This window comes from Notothenia rossii, assembly GCF_949606895.1.
Source record: "Notothenia rossii genome assembly, chromosome: 11".
Lineage (NCBI taxonomy): Eukaryota > Metazoa > Chordata > Actinopteri > Perciformes > Nototheniidae > Notothenia > Notothenia rossii.
In genome coordinates this window covers 19,989,824-20,010,417 of record NC_136910.1, presented here as the reverse complement: position 1 = coordinate 20,010,417, position 20,594 = coordinate 19,989,824, and the positions used below count along the sequence as shown (strand labels likewise).

The 20,594-nt window shown below is 41.2% G+C and overlaps 2 protein-coding genes across 3 annotated transcripts in view; one reads left to right on the top strand and one right to left on the bottom strand.

Annotated features, from left to right (window-relative positions):
- LOC307024098 (KAT8 regulatory NSL complex subunit 1-like) overlaps positions 1-13,784 on the top strand; it is a 37,773-nt gene extending 23,989 nt beyond the window's left edge. The window contains exons 6-15 of one of the 2 annotated variants that reach the window (XM_079657920.1): positions 150-285; positions 3,238-3,406; positions 3,894-4,049; positions 4,654-4,872; positions 6,639-6,775; positions 8,223-8,347; positions 8,467-8,524; positions 10,540-10,652; positions 11,404-11,662; positions 12,132-13,784. In XM_079657920.1, coding sequence (XP_079514046.1) covers positions 150-285; positions 3,238-3,406; positions 3,894-4,049; positions 4,654-4,872; positions 6,639-6,775; positions 8,223-8,347; positions 8,467-8,524; positions 10,540-10,652; positions 11,404-11,662; positions 12,132-12,335 — 1,576 coding nt within the window. In that variant the 3' untranslated portion in view covers positions 12,336-13,784. The remainder of the gene's footprint in view (positions 1-149; positions 286-3,237; positions 3,407-3,893; positions 4,050-4,653; positions 4,873-6,638; positions 6,776-8,222; positions 8,348-8,466; positions 8,525-10,539; positions 10,653-11,403; positions 11,663-12,131) is intronic. The other variant, XM_079657921.1, reaches the window with a different exon arrangement.
- Positions 13,785-16,121: 2,337 nt separating this feature from the next.
- The window catches only part of LOC307024101 (uncharacterized protein), a 36,084-nt gene continuing 31,611 nt past the window's right edge, over positions 16,122-20,594 (bottom strand). The window contains 4 exon segments of the mRNA XM_079657927.1: positions 16,122-16,276; positions 16,278-16,360; positions 19,016-19,122; positions 19,883-19,964. Coding sequence (XP_079514053.1) covers positions 16,162-16,276; positions 16,278-16,360; positions 19,016-19,122; positions 19,883-19,964 — 387 coding nt within the window. The 3' untranslated portion in view covers positions 16,122-16,161.

Below are 20,594 nucleotides of genomic sequence, written 5' to 3'. Positions count from 1 at the left end.
CCTTTTCATCTGCAATTTAATGAACGTTTATGCTTTTGAAAAACACAAAAATGGATTTATGCTAATGTGTGAATGAACTCAGTTGTCACTTCAGATCAAATGTGTAAGATCTTTGGCCTAATTCCCCTCCATGTGTTGTCTTGGTTCAGGATGGCAGAGAGTGCGGACACCAAGCCGCCGTCAGCCTACGACAGCTCGTGTGTGGCTGCGCGTACACGACCGCTCGTCAGCTGCCGGAGACGGAGGCTCATTCAGCCCAACACGGTGCCCAACCTCAACGGCAAGGTGAGCCCACCGCCTGTTTGCATGCTTACATACAAGGATTACTAAATGGGATTCATTTGACTCGTATTGCAATCGTGGCGTGATTTGCAATATCGGAGGGAATTCATTTTGGAAACATGACTCACATAATCATTGAAAAACATCATGATGTGATTAAGAGAATATTTACCAAACAATGACATTCTAGGCTCAAGACTTAAAGAGCATCTTGCAGGTTTTTTTCTTTTCTACATTTATGCTTAAACTTGCTTGAAAATTACAATTAAAAAAGTGAATGTAGGATTTGATATGTTTTACGAGACATGAGGGCAGGAATTCAGAGGGAAAGGAGCAATTTTGAGCTCTGCTCTTAAAAACGGCTTTTTTTTAAAGGTCATACGTCAAACGCGTCATATTACATCACACAGGGGACACATCTCCGCTCTCTGACCGCGGGTATAGTTAGTAGTTGCATTGAGTAGAGCGGTTGTGTTTTAAGGAGCTGGTATTTTTTGGTAGTTTTACATTGTATTTCACCATTTGTAATCATGGTGCAGTATTGTGTTTGTGCAGGTTGCACAAATACCAGCCTGTCAGGACATCAAGTCCACAGTAAAAAGGAGCTAGCGTTCGTTCCTGGGTGCGTTGTGCATCCACCTCCCTGCAGCACATACTCTCCACAGCTTTATCAGGAAACCGTATTACTTCTCTCTCCCCCCCCCCCCCCCCTTCGCTGCTCTCTCACTCACCTGCTGCAATCAGCTGTGCACCCTCCCCGACTACACACCTGCTTTCCATCAAGCCATTTACAATGACATATCAACGGAGGCTCCACAACCTTTCTCCGCCAGATCGTCAAGTATCAGCCGTATCTCGCGTCTCTCCTCCGGTACACAGCCCCGTAGTGTGGAGTTGCATTAGGTAACGCGAGATACGGCTGATTCTTGCGCATTAGTTTCTGTTATGGATCAGTATCAACAGTCCTGCCAGTAACATTACTATATTATCAATGCTACGTTAGTTATAGCCTGATATATGATAGCTAACTTCACAATGTTGTGATGTGACGTTAGCTAATATTCTGTAGCTAACGCCGGTCACTCACCAAGATAGCTGCCCAGTTCTCCACTGGTTCTCCTCACACCACAGCTCAATTTCTCTCCGATGGCCGTTATTTCTTCTAATCCTTGGCTGCTCCTGGTCTATAGGACGCCTAGCAGGCTCATAATTATAAGGTTGTGGTCCGTCATATGGATTCGAATATTCATGTTCAACTTCTTCTGTGTCTTCTGTGTTGAAACTAGCATTGGGATCCATGTTTATTAATACGTTACACCGGCCGCTCTCCCCCTTGTGTCCCCCGTGTTACGTCACACGCGGGAGGTCACGTTCCGAGGCTTTTTTATGCGGAAGTGAACATTTCTTACAAAAACGACGCCAGATGTCACTGTAGTGTATATTTCTGTATATTTTTTTGAAAATCTAGTGTATTCATCATTTTCCTACACATTTATTCACAGGTGTCTTTAACCTGGAAGTTGCTCTTTAATACTTCATTCAAAATGGTATTTTCAATTACTTTACCAAATATTGCGCTTACTGCAATTGGGTTTTCCACATTGCCATTTTGAACATTTTCAGACCAATTGTGCTCCCCTAAAGGCCTGTGTAACTTTTGGATAGATTCAGTGCTTGAAGCAAGTTCCTCGCCCTTAGATTGCGCAATGCTTTCACCCTAAAGAAACTGAGGAGATGTGTTTTTATAAATAGGATTGTTACTAAAATTGATGGGAAGACGTTAAATATTTAGTTTTCTGAGAGGAATGAAGTAGGCTTTTATTCTCGTGCGTTCTGCACTCACTGATTAGTTCCTTGGTTTGTAACCCAATAGCCGCGTAAACAAGAGCCGGCTGACTTATTTATGAAAAAACTAGGCCAAACAACAAAGAAGGGAAATAACCCTTGTGACGACTCACAAGTTTTAGATGATGAAAAAAGAAACATGGGCCGATTGTTCATAGTTTTCCCCGGAACAAAAAACGTGTCCTGGAGTTCTGTGGGACATTAAGTCAGGAAATGTGTTAAAGTACAAATGTCTTGTGTGTGCTGATTGCTTACATCTTCCATTTCTACAGTAAGAAGTGCAATCACATTGTTCCAGTTATAGTCATTCATAGTTTTAGGACAGGAAATCTTAGACTAGTCTGCGGGTTAGTACCAAGTAGAGAACTAAAATTAGAACCATTTCTTGTAAATACAACTACTCTGTCACCATGACGCTAATGGCTCCTGTAGTGTTTCATATTTTTGGATGCGTTTGTTTATTCAATTTGCACTCTAAATACCAAAAAGAGAGCGTTGTTGTTCGAGTTAACAGAGTGTCCTATTTCTAAATTGATTATTGAACAAGTTAGTTTGAAAGAATAACTCCTACTTAGATGTATATTACAAAAATGTGGTGCCTTGCTTATCATTGAGGACGATGATGTAAGAGACAACTATGATGAGACCCTATAGCTCATAGACTACAACAAAATCCCTACTTTTTTTAGGATTTAGAAAAATGTAAGCTAGTCAGCCAAGTACATGCTTTGTTAAAAAGTAATTCTGCTGCTCTTAATATCCAAACTGTATATTCCAACAGTGCTCCTAGTTTAGGAACGGTCCAAATTGTGCACTCCAGAGCTTGGAGTGACTATTTATGAAAGAATACTTAAATACGTGTCTCACTGAAAAATAAGTACTTAAAAATTATGTGTTTAAGGTACAATGAGTAGGATTTCCTTAGGAACAATACATATAATCTCTCAACCATCACTTATGACCCAACAGAAGTGTGTATCTGCATAGGCCATTGCCAGCTTTCAGTGTCGTGTATACAAACTGTAAATCTCAAATCCTACTCGTCATACCTAAAGTTGAATCATGAGTGTTTACAGTTGAGCGTGACATGGTCTGCGACATGGTTTCCAGGCGCAGAAAAGCAGCTGTGTCCAGTGTAGCTGCAGGGTAAACCCCAGCAGCTGTGCGATGTGTGGTGGCTGGCCCACCCCCAGAGAGGACCCTCAGTACGAGCAGCCCACACTGGAGCGCCTGTCGAGACTGGATCTTGGCGTCCACCCCATCCTCTCCTTCCCTGACGGTCAGTGCCGGGCTCCTCGCCTCGAAAGAGTTTACGCTGTCATTTCCTTCTTTACATCTCGAGGGGAAGACAAACAAGGAGTGGCCGTAGAGAGACTTCTCCTCAGGAAGTGCCTAGAAAAGACTACATTTCCTAAAAAATGCCACATACCCCCTTATAATTGTTGTATTCTCAGAACTGTATCTTAACTACCAGAAGAAACTCGTCTTCCCTACATCAATCTGAATTTATACAAATCAAAGCTTCCATGTCATTATTAAGGAATTTGTTGGGGTTTGCCTTGTTGATAAATAATTGAGACAAAGTTGATTTGCAACCATCACACAATAGTGTATTTGGCATTAGCTCATAGTAGATTGCCTGTGGTTAAATATAAATGTTGCACGCCTTTTGTGAATTGCTAATGTTGAACTACAGATGGTAAATCTGAAGTATCCACTGAAAACTCAGTATATACTTAAATCTCTTCTGCTTACCTGTCCCTCAGACGTGTGTATAGGCCTACGTCTGCAGCAGGTGATGAAGAGCCAGTGGCAGACCAAGTCGCTGGAGAGGAGCAAACCACTGAAGAAGCTCTCCCTCAAACACAAGCTGTCCTCGTCCAAAGAGAAGCACAAGTTCACCAACTCACTCATGGCAGTCAGTAAGTACAAATAGGTTCTCTCATATCCCTTTTTGAAATTAAACAACCTAAATATAAGAGCCAATTGTTTAAGATTTAATGATAAAACAATAACTGGATTTTTAATTTCTTAAAGAAACCGACACATATTTAACCACAATAAGAACTTTAGGGATCCCTTTTAAAACCCCATAATATCTAACATGTACTTGGCTTTAAGAGCCAGACATGTTTTATTTAAATAAAGTGTTGTATTAAAACAAATGATTTAAAAAATCAGTTATGGAGACAATATCTATCGCCATAAAATAGAAATTCTCCAAACTCGAATCATTATGATGAAATGTTCTTTCTTCCACAATAACAGTCAATTGTAGCTTGTTTATCTTTTATTCCAGCTGTTTTATTCCACAATGGCATTTTTCCCAGTAACAATTTCACAATACCACATGGCAGAGGCAGCTATGTGATTGGCTGCTGATTTTTTAGCCCAGCTCCAGTAGTAGCAATGTTGTTACAGGTCTGCTGTAGCTTTATTTGCATTTTCTTTTGTAGTATCTCATTAATCTGGGGCCTCAGGTCTGCTCTGTCTAACGATGATGTGTGCTGTCTGCTGGTGTTGCAGGACTCGGCCACTATAAGAACCGTGCTGAGAAGCTGAGGCCGGTGGACAGCAGTGGGGGGGGTAGCAGCAGCAGCGCGGTGCTGAACGCAGCCCGGCTCGAGGGCCAGGCGGTGTACAAGGCGGAGCGTCTGCACGGCCTCTCCAGCCCACACTTAGTGCCCTACGACAAGAACTACAGCCGGAAGAGATTAAGAGAGCACTCTCTGGACCGGACCGACAGTGAGTCTCCAACAGATGAACTGTCTAACACTATTATATCAGTGGCATTAATCAATTGAAGTAGGGCTGTACCAAATGACTTTTTTACATCCTAAGCTTCTATTCAGGGTTCGTATGAAGCTCTACTCTCTGACGTCATATTTTATCAGGTTTAAACCCTAAACCAAATTAAAAAGTTGAGTCCTTAATTTTAACAAAGTGATACATCGAATTAAATGAATTTGTCTTTTTTGTACTTAATCAACTTTCTTTAATGAATATGACTCACCAGATCATTAATAAGTACATCAATGACCTTTCCCAAATAGAAATGCAGTTACATAATGAGACTTTTACAAGTGCTCAAAGCGCTTTACATTACATATTACTAGGGATGTAACGATATATCGAATATCGCGGTAAATAAATGTCTCAATACCGTCGTGAGACTGACAAAAGATACCGCAATTTTTTTTTAAATAATTCTTTTTTTTTTTTTAAACCTTTATTCAACCAGATGTTCCCATTGAGATCATCAATCTCTTTTTCAAGGGAGACCTGTCCAACATGGCAGCAAGTAGGTTACAACATGAACATAAAACAACAGATAACACAAAAGGACATCGTATTTACAGGGCTACATGTACATACCTAGAGACATTGACAAGTACCAACAGTATATTTATATCTCACCCTGTCAATAAGCCTCACCCTCTTGGCAAAAACTGTATTGTTTTTGAAGTGGTGGAGAGACACAGTTTGACCCACTGCTGTCACCCATGGCCAAAGCATATCTCTCTGTCCTAGCAAGAGAGTTGTTTCCAGAGCATGGGATATTGTAAACGCCCAAACATCCCAGCTTCTACCTGGAAATGTGGACATGCTCATATTCCTAAAAGATAACCTTGATGATGCTGAGTGAGTGAGTTAGAGTTGAGTTACTTGAAAAACTAAAGTGAAACTTGATTTATTCTATTGCAGGGTCTGATTGTTATATTGTTGACACTTTAAAATACTACTATCCTACTAAAATGCTATACAAATCAGATTTATTATTTAATAAAGAAGGGGAAAAAAAATCACATTTTTTCCCCTTATTTTTCAATATCGTGATAAATATCGTACCGTGGACTTTTTATCGCGATATTATCGTAACGTGAGTTTTTGGCATTGTTACATCCCTACATATTACACATAGGGTGAAGTGCCTTGCCCAAGGACACAACGGCATGTTGTCTGCAGCGGGGGTCCGGCTCCCCTGATCTGATGATCAGCGCACTATCCCACTGAGCCACAGCCCTAAACAATAATTCAGCATAATATTTTTAGAGCCAAATGATATTGTTGCTATTGTGGTTAAATAACCATCAGTTTTGGTGCAGGAGGGCATACATAACTCAAATGAATTATAGGCTGAACGCCAACAAATGCAGCTTGAAGCTGAATATTTTATTTTGTTAATAACTTTGAAGTGATTCCAACCATCTTTTGGCTTTTTGATACTCTGGAATTTAATTATTTAAATGGTTCATTCTAATAATATCAGTCTAGCTTAAACTTGAACTACAACTGTGTATAATTACCGGCTTTGTACACAATGGAAAGACGTGCCATTAAGAATAAATATACACATTAGCGTTAACAAAAAAAAGCTTCAGCATTTTCGGTAAAGCCCTCACGTTCTCTCTTTGAATGTGATATTGATGTTATCTTATTAAAGGGGTTTGTAGTTGCTTAAGGACACTGAGCACTGATCTAACCTCTCTCTCTCTGTCCCTGTCCCGCAGCCTCCCCTAAACTCTTCCTGGACTCGAGCAGCCCCTGCCCCCTGGCCACCATACACTCGTCCCTCCACAGCCCCCTCACCCGGCAGCTGTCCACGTCCTCAGAGAACTCCACGCCGCTGGGCGTCCAGAGCACGCCTGTAAGGAAACACTTTTATTTTCCTGTTATCTGATATGAACTGGGACATCATGAAGTTTCAGCCTTTCAGTTTCAAAATGAGCAAAACTATCAGAGCGCCATGACTTTTTGGAATTCTCTGCTTGTTAAAATGTGGAGTCTTCAAATGACAGAATATGATCAAGTTAAAGAATGCAGCCTAGTATCATGAACACATCGTCAACATGCAATATTATGAGGAAGTGAGTAAGTTTGCAAAACAAATGAAACTGAAAGTACTCGTGTGGTTACTGTAGCAGAACAACTGTCAGACACTCAGAGGGTACTGAGAGGTTGAAATCCGTTAGAACAGAGCTGCCTAGTGACAACAACATGTAGACCTGTCTAACTGAAACTGTAACACTGTAGGGATGGCTGATCTGGACAATAATGTACAGGTTAAGCAAAGTTATTCCCTTTGCTTTTGTGTTTCACTTTATATCTACACACAGTTGTTTCGGCTCTTAATTACCGTGTTTCTAATTCTGGACATTTTAGAACCTAGGAGTCAATACCGTGTGCTAGGGCTGCACGATATTGAAAAAAACTGACATTGCGGTTTTTTTAAACTATATTTAACCGGATGAAGGATTTTAGTCACGGGCGTCTGGATCTTAACTGGTTGACTCATCATACCTTAAGTCATGATCTAACATGTCATAATGCATGTTGCTTACCCTCAAATGGGGGTTCATGTGTGAATGAAGAAGAGAAAAACCTTTTTGTATCCAAAATAGTTCCAGATGGCAGATGTTGCTTTTCTTTTTGGAAGTAAATCTTCGTTCTCGCCGGTATTGTCCTCCTGTTCCTCGCTCATTTTTTACCGGTGTTTTGGTGGTCTGCAAACTAGCGGGGCGGGGCCTGCTGTGATCTGATCAAGAATGATTGTGATTGGTGGCTTGCTGTGCATGTCACTCACCCAAGTACCCCTGACATGAGAGCCACGCAAGTTTTCCTTTTGTAGCAAGCAGCAAAATAACTGTAACATGACGTGTTTGAGTTAATTTACCTACTTAATATCGCACGTCCTTTTATTTAATAAAATCGCTTGTCCCTGCTATGTGAATATTGCGTATATCGCGGTTATCGCCATGACACGATATATCGTTCAGCCCTACCGTGTGCCCATATGAAAAGTTCCCCTATTATGTATTTGTTGGGGTTTTTCCATTTCCGGTAGTGTGTTATAGAGGTTTTAGTGCATGTTATTGGTCTGCAAAGGCTACAATCCCAAAGTTCCCTCCAGAGGGAGTTTCTTCTTTCAACAAATGTCTGTAAACGGCCTCCTCTTACACTCTTAAAGCTGTAACGGGCGAACCAATTATCTAAAAAGTGAATATTGTCACATATGAACACAGGGCCAAATCAGGATATCTAAGTCATATTTGTATTTGTATTCCTCAAACTATATGTGCTCCTTTGTGTCCCAGCAGCAGCCAATCAAGAGGAGGCGAGGTGAAAGCTCTTTTGACATCAACAACATCGTAATCCCAATGTCAGTGGCTGCCACCACCAGGATGGAGAAGCTGCAGTACAAAGAGATCCTCACCCCCAGGTAACTGCCTGCAGGAGGGCTGACCTGGGGTCTGTTTGCTCTGAAACAACCCTTCCTCCTCCAGTGCTTTGTATACTGCTGGTTTCCCTGCACTCACATGTATTCCTCTGTGTGCTCAGGTGGCGATCAGTGGACATCTTCTCTCAGTCCATCACTGAGGAGGAGGATGAACGGGAGGTAAGGGTCCACTGCTGTGTTTCATGTGATGTTTATTTAGCGGATCCTTCATTAGACATCTGTTTACCTGTGCCATATGACTCACCCTTGGAAAACACAGCTCCCACGGGAGGCCATGGGGGCCAGTTTGCACAATCCTCTTTAAATCGATCTAAAAATAAGAGCGAGAGCATTAATTATGTTTAAATCATGAAGCTAAGGCTACTGTCTTTCGCAGCAGTGCTTTTGTTGATGTCATTTTGCTATGTTACATGCAGTTGTGTCAAAAATGTAAAATGCCAATTATTTCAGAGTAAAAAATTGTTTAATACTCATCCATTATTTGTGGCTTTAAATCTGCCAATACCTTTATTTTAGCCTATGTTGTACATTCATTTCAGTGATATAAAGTATTTTAAGATGCATACAAATAGTAAATGGTAGGTATTTTCTATCCCAGAGATCAAAGGGTTACATATCTGCAGATGCTTTCTGAGAAATAATGTTGTGTTCCCTGTTTAATACACAATAGCACATGTGCTTTTACTCAGATACACTGCTTGGCAGAGACCAAACAGTGACACCTGGTGGTCAAAGCAGCTATTAGACCAGGGCTGCCAAACTCAAATACACAATTGGCCAAAATAAGAAAAAATGGGTACTAGTCGAGGGCCGGACTGGTTCAATGTTTATTGGAAAAACGTATTGAAATGAACGTATTGCATATATTAAACCTGGAACTAACTAAGCTTAAATTATTGCCTATAAAAACAACATTAAATAATCAGTAGCATTCATTTCTAATGGCTCTATCTGCAGTCATTTCTAATGGCTCTATCTGCAGAGTCATTTCTAATGGCTCTATCTGCAGAGTCATTTCTAATGGCTCTATCTGCAGAGTCATTTCTAATGGCTCTATCTGCAGAGTCATTTCTAATGGCTCTATCTGCAGTCATTTCTAATGGCTCTATCTGCAGAGTCATTTCTAATGGCTCTATCTGCAGAGTCATTTCTAATGGCTCTATCTGCAGAGTCATTTCTAATGGCTCTATCTGCAGAGTCATTTCTAATGGCTCTATCTGCAGAGTCATTTTCTAATGGCTCTATCTGCAGAGTCATTTCTAATGGCTCTATCTGCAGAGTCATTTCTAATGGCTCTATCTGCAGAGTCATTTCTAATGGCTCTATCTGCAGAGTCATTTCTAATGGCTCTATCTGCAGAGTCATTTCTAATGGCTCTATCTGCAGAGTCATTTCTAATGGCTCTATCTGCAGAGTCATTTCTAATGGCTCTATCTGCAGAGTCATTTCTAATGGCTCTATCTGCAGAGTCATTTCTAATGGCTCTATCTGCAGAGTCATTTCTAATGGCTCTATCTGCAGAGTCATTTCTTATGGTTACATTTTTCCAAAGGCCAACAACAGCTTCAAAAAAACGATTTCCCTCAAAGAAACAAACAAACATTCCCTGTTGCAAAAAAGTGTAAAAGGAGACATGTGTATTAGACCAATAGTTTTCAATAAAAATGTTTTTCTTGAAAATGTGTAAAAAGTTAAAATACCAATTGGCGTTCCATAATAATCAAAATCTAAAAATGAGTCAGTTTTCTATTATAACAGTCTTACAAAGACAACTAGTCAGGATTGACTTCAATTATTTATCAGTTCCCTCAAAAGATAAACAAAAGTCTGAAATATTTTGCTGCAGGGTCTAACCTTCACTTTTTATGAGTGAAATTATTGCTAATATTTCCTAGGAATGACTGAGGGAATAAAGTGCTAGTTTTAATTCAAAAAAATAATTACTCATTATCCCTGCTGGTTTTCTTTATTTGACACTTTCACAACATGCCTTCAATATTGTATCAACAGGACTCTTAAAGTCTTGAATTGAACTCGGTGATCCTTGCAGGAACATGGCAAGGCCAAACCAGAGGGTGTTTGTCACGTGGTCTTTAAATTGTTTATCAGTTATCAAAGTAGTGGTTGGCACATGGCCCTGTCCTGATGGTGTGGGTTTCTGTGTGTGTCTGCAGGTGGAGGACCTGACGGATGCCGCCTTCACCGTGCACCACCAGCCCCACGAGGACCAGGAGCGATCCCGCTGGACATGGATGGCCCTGGCCCCGGCCAAGAGGAGAGGCAGCAGGTCAGTCACACACACACACACACACACACACACACACACACACACACACACACACACACACACACACACACACACACACACACACACACACACACACACACACACACACACACACACACACACACACACACACACACACACACACACACACACACACACACACACACACACACACACACACACACACACACGCGCACCCAATAGTCCTGAGCTTCATTCAGGATTTGTTGTATGTTGATGTTACAGAACAAAAAAAACGACATTTTTATAACCACAAATAGAACAACACACAACTACAAATGTCTCCAACACTATTACAGTGAATGACTCAAGTCGCACAGAAAAGGTCATTTTTAAAAAGGTCATTATCAAAAATGGTGATGACTGTAGAAGGATGGTAGAGTAACTCAGTTTGGGAGCGTACAAAAATAATTGAATGCGATGAATCACTTCCTTGAAACGGAGGATTTGTTCATGGAATCTTCTTATTTGAAGGCGATGATGACAGACAACAGAGGCTTTGTTCAAACGCCTCAAAAGAAGCTTCAAAAGTAAAACACAGAATGTACAGCCCTTCAATGGCTCACCTTCCTGTTGTGAATAATAATAATAATAATAATAATAATAATACTGAATGGGAATGTTGTAGTGCTCTCCCTAACTCAAAGACGCTTTACATAATATCAGACAGGAAACAATACAAAGAAGACTGAATGTGTGACCCCCCCCCCCCCCCCCCCCTCTCCCTCAGGTCGTATAAGTCTGTTGACGGGCGCACAACCCCTCTGCTGTGCGGGACCAACCCTCCCACCCCCCAGCCGGCCTCCCCGGACCCTGGCCACTGCCCCATGCTCCACGACTACAGCTACAGCTACATGCCCTCCCCCATGAGCCCCCCCAGCCCCGATACGGCCTCCAACCCCCACACACCCTGCTCCAGGGACTCCCACCGGCTGCTGTCCAGTGAGGACACGCGCTGCTCCACGCCCGACTTCACCTTCGAAGAAAGGGTACGTACCCCCCCCCCCCCCCCCCCTCCCTCCAGCAGGGGGCAGACATCTGCTTCCTGTTAGAAGCGCTTCAAAATGACCCAATCCCTAAATAATTAGTTTATAATGTTTTTACTCCAAGAATGTTGTTTATCATGTGAGATTTAAGTCACCGGTTCAATTAACATTTTTAAATGATGATTGGACAAAACAAACCTGCAGTGGATTCAAATGAGGGTGTGGTAGTTCCCCATGCTGTAAATGAACATGAGATGAATGGACATAAAAGGGATATGGAGAGAATCAGGATATCACGCTATTTCGACCCAATACTATTGATGATTTAAAATATTTAAACAATGTGGTTTTAAATCATCAGTTATCTGGCTATAATGACTTAGTAAGTGTAAGCCAGTTCATAATAATAATTGTAGAGAAAAAAAAGTATAGATTTGACTCGATGTTTAATGTTCGATATTGATGTTTCCAGACGGTGGCGCCGTGGGAGCGCCGTGGCTTCCCCCTGCCGGCGGACCCCGAGCCGGAGCCAGAGAGCGACATCAGGCCGCGGATCCGCACCATCTCAGGTTGCCGGGCAACAGCCTACGGGCGGCTGGATTCGGACGACATGGAGCCGCCCTGCGACGAGGACGGCGGCTCCAAACTCAAGGCAGCCTCCGCCGCCCACCGATGAATGACTGACAGGCTGCGGCCCCGCCCCTTCCCGCCCCACAGCTCCTCTCTGGCATTAACAAGCAGAACCTCAAAGCAGAATAAAAGATATTAAATGGGTTCCTGTTGTTTGATATTCAAACATCAGTCTAATACTTTTCACAGTTTTTAGTGAACATTATGGAGATAGAAGCCTTTCCCTACACTTGTTTTTGTCACAGGAAAAAAAAGGATAAATGTAAAAAAAAAAAAGTATAAAACACGTTACAAAAAATGTTTTCTGTAGTAGGCTGAACAATGTACATGGGGGCTTAGTGGTGTTTCATATGTCGCGTGTACACTTGTAGCGCACTATGTAGCGGACTCCTCAAAATATGGCCAAAGGGTGTTTTCTATTGACTAGTTTGCTTGTATTTCCCATGTACATTTTTAGTGGAGTGACAAATTACAAAACAAGAAAAAATCCCCTTGTCCTTTCTCCTCCTCATCCAAATAAACAGGTACATTTGAGATGTGGTTCCCCTCTTCTCCCACTAGAGGTCGCCTGAAATCACCAGAGCACTTCTCCAACTGCCAAGTCTAGTTTTGTTGGTTTTTGCTTTTTTTTCTTTGTTTGTTTTTTCATTCCTGACATGTTTTATTTGTATGTGTTCTGTCTGTTCCTGCGTAACACATTCTTTGTGTTTTATGAAATAGTAAATCATTCCTTTCTACGGTCTCTTTTTGGAGAGTGTGTCCGGCTCCTCGTCTCGCCCCGCTGTCTGTTCTTTTTTTATTTTATTTTTTAAAGAGGGTGGTGGCATAGACAGGCCGGGGGTGTCTTTTGAGCACTCGCCCGTACAGAAATAAAGCGCTGCTGCATGCTAAAAGTAAACATGCTCATGTTAGTCTTATCACAGTAAGATTTCCACTTAAAGAAACAAGCGGCGGGGGGTGATTGTTCCATCTGCTGGTTTCACTCTTCGTACAGTCGTTGCTGTATTAGAAAAAACGTGGCAAAATAAAGAAATAACACAACCCCCCCCTTCCTCTTTTTTCCCTCTTGCAATCACTTCAAATGTAGCAGCTAAAAGCCCCCCCCCCCCCACACCCCGAGCTCAGGTTTTTCAATTTAAGGGAATATTTTTCTGCTGTGTAATAGATTCACTCTGATTAGACTACTCCATTGCCAGATGGGTCATTGTTTTTTGCCACCCCCCCCACCACCATCATAACCACACTATTTTTGCCCCCCCCTTCTCCTCCCCCACCTTAAGTAACTAATTGCTATGCAAAAAAAAACTATGGTTGTTTTTTCATTTTACACCTCCTTTTAATGCCACAGCCATTCAATCACTGTTTTTTTCTTTTGTAGTTTAAGCAAGATGTCAATGTACCTGTTTGATTGTTGCAGCAGTTAACCTAATCAAAAAGCAGAATTGTTTTTTCTTTTTTGTAAATAGTACCATTAAAACATTTATGTTTAACTTGGCGTTATTGGTCTGGCCTCAAGTCCTTTAAGTGTGATAATTTTCAGAAATCACTCCCACTTTCACTCAGTCACTGTTAATCTTTTAACATTTAATAGTTACAAATGTGTATCATTACAACATTTGCTAACGTGCCATCGTGAACACATTTGGGTATATTTACGTTAAACAAATGGCAGACGGGGCACTACATGAAAAATAGGGAGCGATTTCCGTACTTGTGATATAATCCTCCACAACGACGGTGACTTCATAGCATTTATTTTCAAATACACATATACAGCAACAAGAATCATCATAAACCAGTTATTGATCAAATGCACAATAACGAGAACAATCACATTTCCACAACTGTACAGCGTCAGAAGCAACCAAACGAAAAAAAGGGTGATTTTGTTACTGCAGAAAACCGACCCACCGAAGCACATTACCTCTCCTCCTCCTCCTCTCACCCTGCACACCCACATGATGTGGTCTAAAGAACTCAGCATGCAGATAAAGGTGCAAGCACTCTTAAGTCCTATCTTTGCGATCATAGAGCTAAAGCACCTTTAAATCTATGTCGGCAACATGTTAAATACACGCAGTTGGGAGTGTTTTGGACTCTATAACCACCTTCTTTTCTACATCATGTCTTTCCATATCCAGGAAGTGTTCATTAAACAGGAAGTAAAAAGAGACCACTTTGTGAAAGGGGGGCAACAGGCAGACTCCTACATGAGGTGCATGCAAGAAGTTGTTTCACTAGTTTCCATTAATGCGCTTAATAGTGATGAGTCACTGGGGTTATCGATCAACATTAGGACGTGTTTGAGCACATGAACGGAGTGTTATATTGTTAATGATCTCATTACAAAATGAGGAAAACGGCTGGTTGCATCTTTACAAAACACTAAATACTCATTACTCTTTGAATCTGTGGATCAAGATAATATTGAGGTGGTCATGAAAGCGATTAACTGTAATCTTTGCTTTTAAACTTGGGAATTAGCTGAGGAAGCCAAGTATGTTAGTCAGAAGTATTACAGACACATTGCCGCTCCTAATTTCGTGAGATAGGCCGAGAATTCGGGTGTCCACATACTTTTGGCCGAGTAGCTTTTCTTAGCCGTGATCTCTAGTATTTTATTAGGGAAGGTAAAAGCAACCAGCTAACTTGGCGTGATGTAGAACCGTCCAGAGACAAACATCAACTGCTGTACAGCTTTCCCTCAACTTAACTTGGCCCAGTCAACCTATCTTTAGCCATCATCATCATCATCATCATCATCCACCAACCTGCTAATCATTATGGTTGAGAACAAATGTACTACTTTTTTCCACCTTTAAAGTGAGATTATGTAACGTTTAAGAGAGGAGCTAACACCATCTTAAAAGTCAAATGTACAACTAGCTTCTTTACTTTAACACTGTTAGCTTAGCATCATTTTATCAGAAGTTGCGTTGTCTCGCTTTAAGAATAAATTCCAGTAATTGTGATGATTATTTTACCTACCTTAAATGTGCATAAAGCAGTTTAAATACTGTTATCAATGACTAGCTTCGAGTCTCTATTCCTCTTAATAATTTGGCCATGACAGTTTAAAATGCCTTAGGGTTAATTTATCTTCTTAAGCGCATTTACAATAGAGCAGTAACAACAAATAAAATAACACTGACAGTAGCAGGCACGATACAAATGTTTCTTCATATCAAATACATGTCATATATCCACAGAGAACGATTATAAAACTGTGCCCAACACAAACCAAAGTTTCTACGCTAGCAGTTCTGTTTTTTCTTTTCTTTTTTTTTATCCAGGTTACACCCCCGTCATGTCGGGACTACACCAAGCAAAATACAGCACTGAGGTCTGAAAGCATTTTCTCTGCCTTGCACAATTAATTTGCTACTTTTCTTTTGAGCAGTTTTCCTCCGACACCCCTCATCGTACCCTGTTAGCTGCTCCTTCTGCGTTAGCACAACCCGGACCCCAGCAGGAAAGGAAAGGGGACACGTTAGATACAGACCTCTCTAAAGGGCCACAGTCGATGGGACAGGAAACCAAGTGTTAAATGATTACCAGGATATGTATGAAGATCTGTGGATTCACAGGGCCAATCTTGCTCTGCTGGGGTGCTTAAACTCTTAAAAGGGAGACTTACAAAAGGTAAAAATAGCAAATGAAGAGACCACAGAGAGAAATTAAACACATACTTGTTAATCATTTTTCTCTCTCTCTACGTAATGCCAGTTTAGTGAAGGATAAACAGTGATGGGTAGCTAAAAAAGTCCTGTGAAAATAACGAGGGAGGCATCACAACTCCTACGTGGTCGTGTGGTTGAGTGGAGCCAGGTGGAGGTTTGGGGGGGGGGGGGGGGGGGGGGGGGGGGGGTCGTTCACAAGCCCTGTTTGGCCAGGGAGGCGGACACCTGGTCGGCCAGCGTGGAGAGCTGCGGGGAGTCGGCAATGTTGAGGCTGCCGGAGGAGGACACGGTGCTGAGGGGGGTGGGGGGAGTCCTCCAGGGAGACGATCTCTGCGCCATGGTCCGTGCGCGCCTTGGCGGACTCACGGAAACTCAGCTTGTGGCTCTCAATCTGCGGGGGGGGGGGGGGGGGTCAAAGCAGGGGGTCAGACATGCAGGGGTCAGACATGCAGCTTGGAGCGCCCCCTGCTGGGGAATAACGTGTTGCAGCAGACTCTGAACATAGTTCACCAATTTTTGTTGATTTACCTTCACACAGACACAGCTGTCAGTGCGTTACTATGGAGATCTTCTCCACTTCTTTGGAGGTTTAGCTGTGTTAATAAACGACGCACATGTTGTGTAGTAAAATATTGACCTACTTTACTTGACAATGTTTGACACCGTTTTTGTTATTTTTCTGAAATTTTTAAATGAATAACTTGTCCTTCCTTTTGCATATATAGGGTTGGAAATACTATACATGATATTTTTATGATATATATATATATATTATATATATATATATATATATATATATTTGATATACTTTATTAATCCCCGTGGGGAAATTGTTTCTCTGCATTTGACCCATCCTAGTGTTAGGAGCAGTGGGCTGCCATTATGTACGGCACCCGGGGAGCAGTGTAGGGAACGGTGCCTTGCTCAGGGACACCTCGTAGCACTTGGTCTTGCCGGGACTTGAACTGTTGACCTTCCAGTTGCCAAGCCAAGTTCCTATGGACTTCGCCACCACCGCCCTTTTTTAAAATGTATTTATTTTTTGATTTTTTGATATATACATAAACCGTATAGTATTTAATAAAATATATATAGGCCTATATTTTATCACATACTATACGTTTTTTTTTACCTTTTGATGACCTACTGTACTATGAGTTTTTAGCAATGTTTTCGACATATGACCGTTTCTGATATTTCACATGTTCAGTATGTCTTTCTTCTTGCACATTTTCAACATACTATGCCATGATGTTTGTTCTTATATTTTTAACAAACTATTAGGATTGTTTTTTTTTGTATTACATACTATTTAGTTTCGTCTGATATTCCTACTTAGTATACTATGTTGTTGTCAGTGACTTTTGCAAGATATTATGACCTTGTTTTCCCATGTTTTGTCCGAAATGTCCACATATGTCCACTTTGATTTTCTAGACCTACTATACTCTGATTTGTGTACGAATCTTATGTGACCTGCTACATCATGACTTTCCTCATTTTGTATGGCATAGTAGATTTTCAGTGTTGATGACTCAGTCAGCTTTTATGGCAGCATATTTCTGGCACGTTCATCACACAGCGCTGTAATGCTCAGTTGTGCACGTGGTTTCAGCCTGCAGTATCTAAGTATTTCTCCGACACACAGCTGGTGAGTACTTACGGGAGTCCTCAATCTTTATGAGGGGGTTCGTCAGGATGGGTGTGATGGGTGCTGAAGGGACAGTCTGAGGTGACTGGGGGGGGGGTGACAGCGGGGGAGGGGATTGAGGGGCTGCCTGAGGAACTCCCCTCTGCTTCCTTCCCTTTCTCCCTCTACAGAGGAACCCCACACAGGGAATGATGAGGCATGCGACAAAAATAAATGCGATGGCATCAACAGAAATCAAAACACAACGGAACAAAATGAAGAAACTAAATATAATGATGACAAATCAATGGTCTATGATGACAACAACTGGATACAAAAGATGGAAGCTTGAACAAAACAAGAATAAAAGCAGCAAGCTCAGGGAAGAATGGGGTGAGAGATGGACGACTTACCGGTTTGTTTTGAGCTCTTAAAATGGTTTCTTTTAAACCAAAGTTTTAAAATTTGAAATCATTTGCTGCATTGTGGGTTAGAAAAAGTCTGCTAAGCATTTAAAGCACGACTTAGACTGCTGAAAAGTTTACATTTTGGAGTGCAATCCTCTTTTCTCAACCAACTAATTCAAACAGTTAATTATATTTCCTGCACTTCGATACTTCTACATCAAGTATTACATTTTACATACCTTAAACATTTGAAGACTCCATCCTATATTTTAAACAGCTGTATAGCTGTATATAGTATTTTTTATTTAAAGGTGGGGTAGGTAAGTTTGAGAAACCGGCTCGAGATACACTTTTTGTTATATTCCATGGAATGCTCTTAACATCCCGATAGCAATAAATATCTTAAGTATTTTGACAAAAGATCCATAAAAAAATGTCACCTGTGGAAGCCGTAATACTGTAAAAACTACAACCAATCATTTTAGCCGCGGCCTACCTGCCTGTCAGTCTTCCATCTGTGCACAAACTTATCTCTTGCCCTCATTGGTCATGTGCACGTTCGTGTGTTGGAGGAGGGGCTCTGTAAGGAAGTGGCAGATTTGTTCCGGCTGTGTATTTTCAAATTCTAGCGCACTTAAGCTGGTTTCTCCAAAATTACATACCCCACCTTTAATTGAAATGTTTTGTATATATTCATTTTTAAATGTACTTTATTTTGAATGTCAAGCCACAAAATAAGAAGGAACATCTCTCGTATGTGAACACCTATATTTAGCAATAAAGCTGATTCCATCTTGCTTTTCATAATAAAGAAAGTGAAAAATGCTTCTCTTCTTTTAGGATATAGTGCTGCTGAGTTCAGGTGCTGTTGTTCTTTTGGTCATTAGCATGCAGATGTGATGAAACTCTCCAGCTGTAGAGGCTAAAGCTTCGGCCAGCAGGAAGTGATCGTATGAAGAAGGGTGACAGCAGACTAAAGAAGATCTAGTTTCAACATGAGTGTGCTTACCCTCCTCTGCCCCCCTCCAGGGACGTGGCCGATGTTTCCCAGAGAGCCGACCTTAGACTGACCTTTGAACTCCACCTTCTCATTTTTGATCTCGATATTCCCACCACCTGATGAACACAAAATGCATAGTACCAGAAATAACCACATAAAGACGTATTTATCAACATAAATATAAATATATGAATAAGAGAAAGTTAACATGAAATCAATTCCTATAAAATCACAAGACTAGCAGCAGAAGACATCCTAGATATTTTACTGAAGTACAAATACAACAAAGTAAAAGTACACAATGATTACAAACTAAATAAAAAATGTCGGTGAAAGTACTTGTTCTGCTGTAAAATGTCCCTGTAGCTGTTATTTTATAATATATTGCCGTATTAGATCAAGTGGATCCAAACTAGGGGTCGGGCCCCTCCACAGATAGATCTCCAGATAGGTCTCAGGGGAAACACTTCTGATACGCACATTTGTATTAATTGGTTGGACCTGTCTCAAATTGTAGCTTTTTTTGAAGGAATGAAGGAAATTGAGACGTAACAAGGAGCCGCAACTAGACACTGACTTTTGTCACAAGATTTAGGCTGGAATCACTGGTTTAATCGTTTATTATTTAATATATATATTTGATGTAAAATCTGGATGGTAACTATATTAACTTTAGCTGTAGAATGAATGTGGCGGTGAAGTAGAAAGTATAACATTCCCTATAAAAGGTGTAGTTACATCAGAGCACTACCAAAACCAAGCCTGCTGCATAAAGACTACGTTTAAAGGAGCTCTAAAAGCTAGAAAGTAAAAAGTATTTTATTGCATGTGTAGATTTAAAGATTTTGATAGAGGATACTACGAACACAAATGTACCTGGCTTATGGTGGAGGTTGGATTTAGATCCACATTTGGCCTGAACGTTGGTCAGATCGACCTTTTTGTGCACAATCTGAACCTGTGAAGGGGAAACACAGAGAGCACAGACAAGTCAATTCAAAGTCAAACAAATATCTATTAACCCGGTAACATGCAACTACAGAGGAACTGCTGCTAAAAGCAAACATCATATACGTTAAGACACACAGGGTTAGAGTTTCAGGTCATGTTCTACAGTCTGTGACAGTGTTAATGAAAGAAATGCAGAAAACGATCCAGTTTGAGTTAAGACGTTAAGTGTAACGGATCATATTCTGCATTCTTTCACATGCACTGCTCATGACGGAGCCTTATTTCTGCGTGTGCATCACAGAGTCTCATCCCTCCTGTCATGGCCGTTTGTCTGGATCCACAAAGCGCTCAGTCTCTGCTCTGAGGTCATCAGAGCGCACCACAGCAGGCACAGAGAGGACAGGGACTCTTTGTTACGACTCCTTCTCCTCTGTGTCACAATTAGTGCGCTTCACCACAAGGGAATTAAGATCATCATCACTTTTCTCTGCATTTGCTAAACACACATTGGATTAAGGTGAAGAACAACAGAAACACACGGGTTCATGCATGTTCGTTGAGGGGCCGGTTTGGGTTGGTAATACGTTCTGATCACAGTAAAAGCGACAGCACAGGTTCAACAGTTATCAGCTTACAG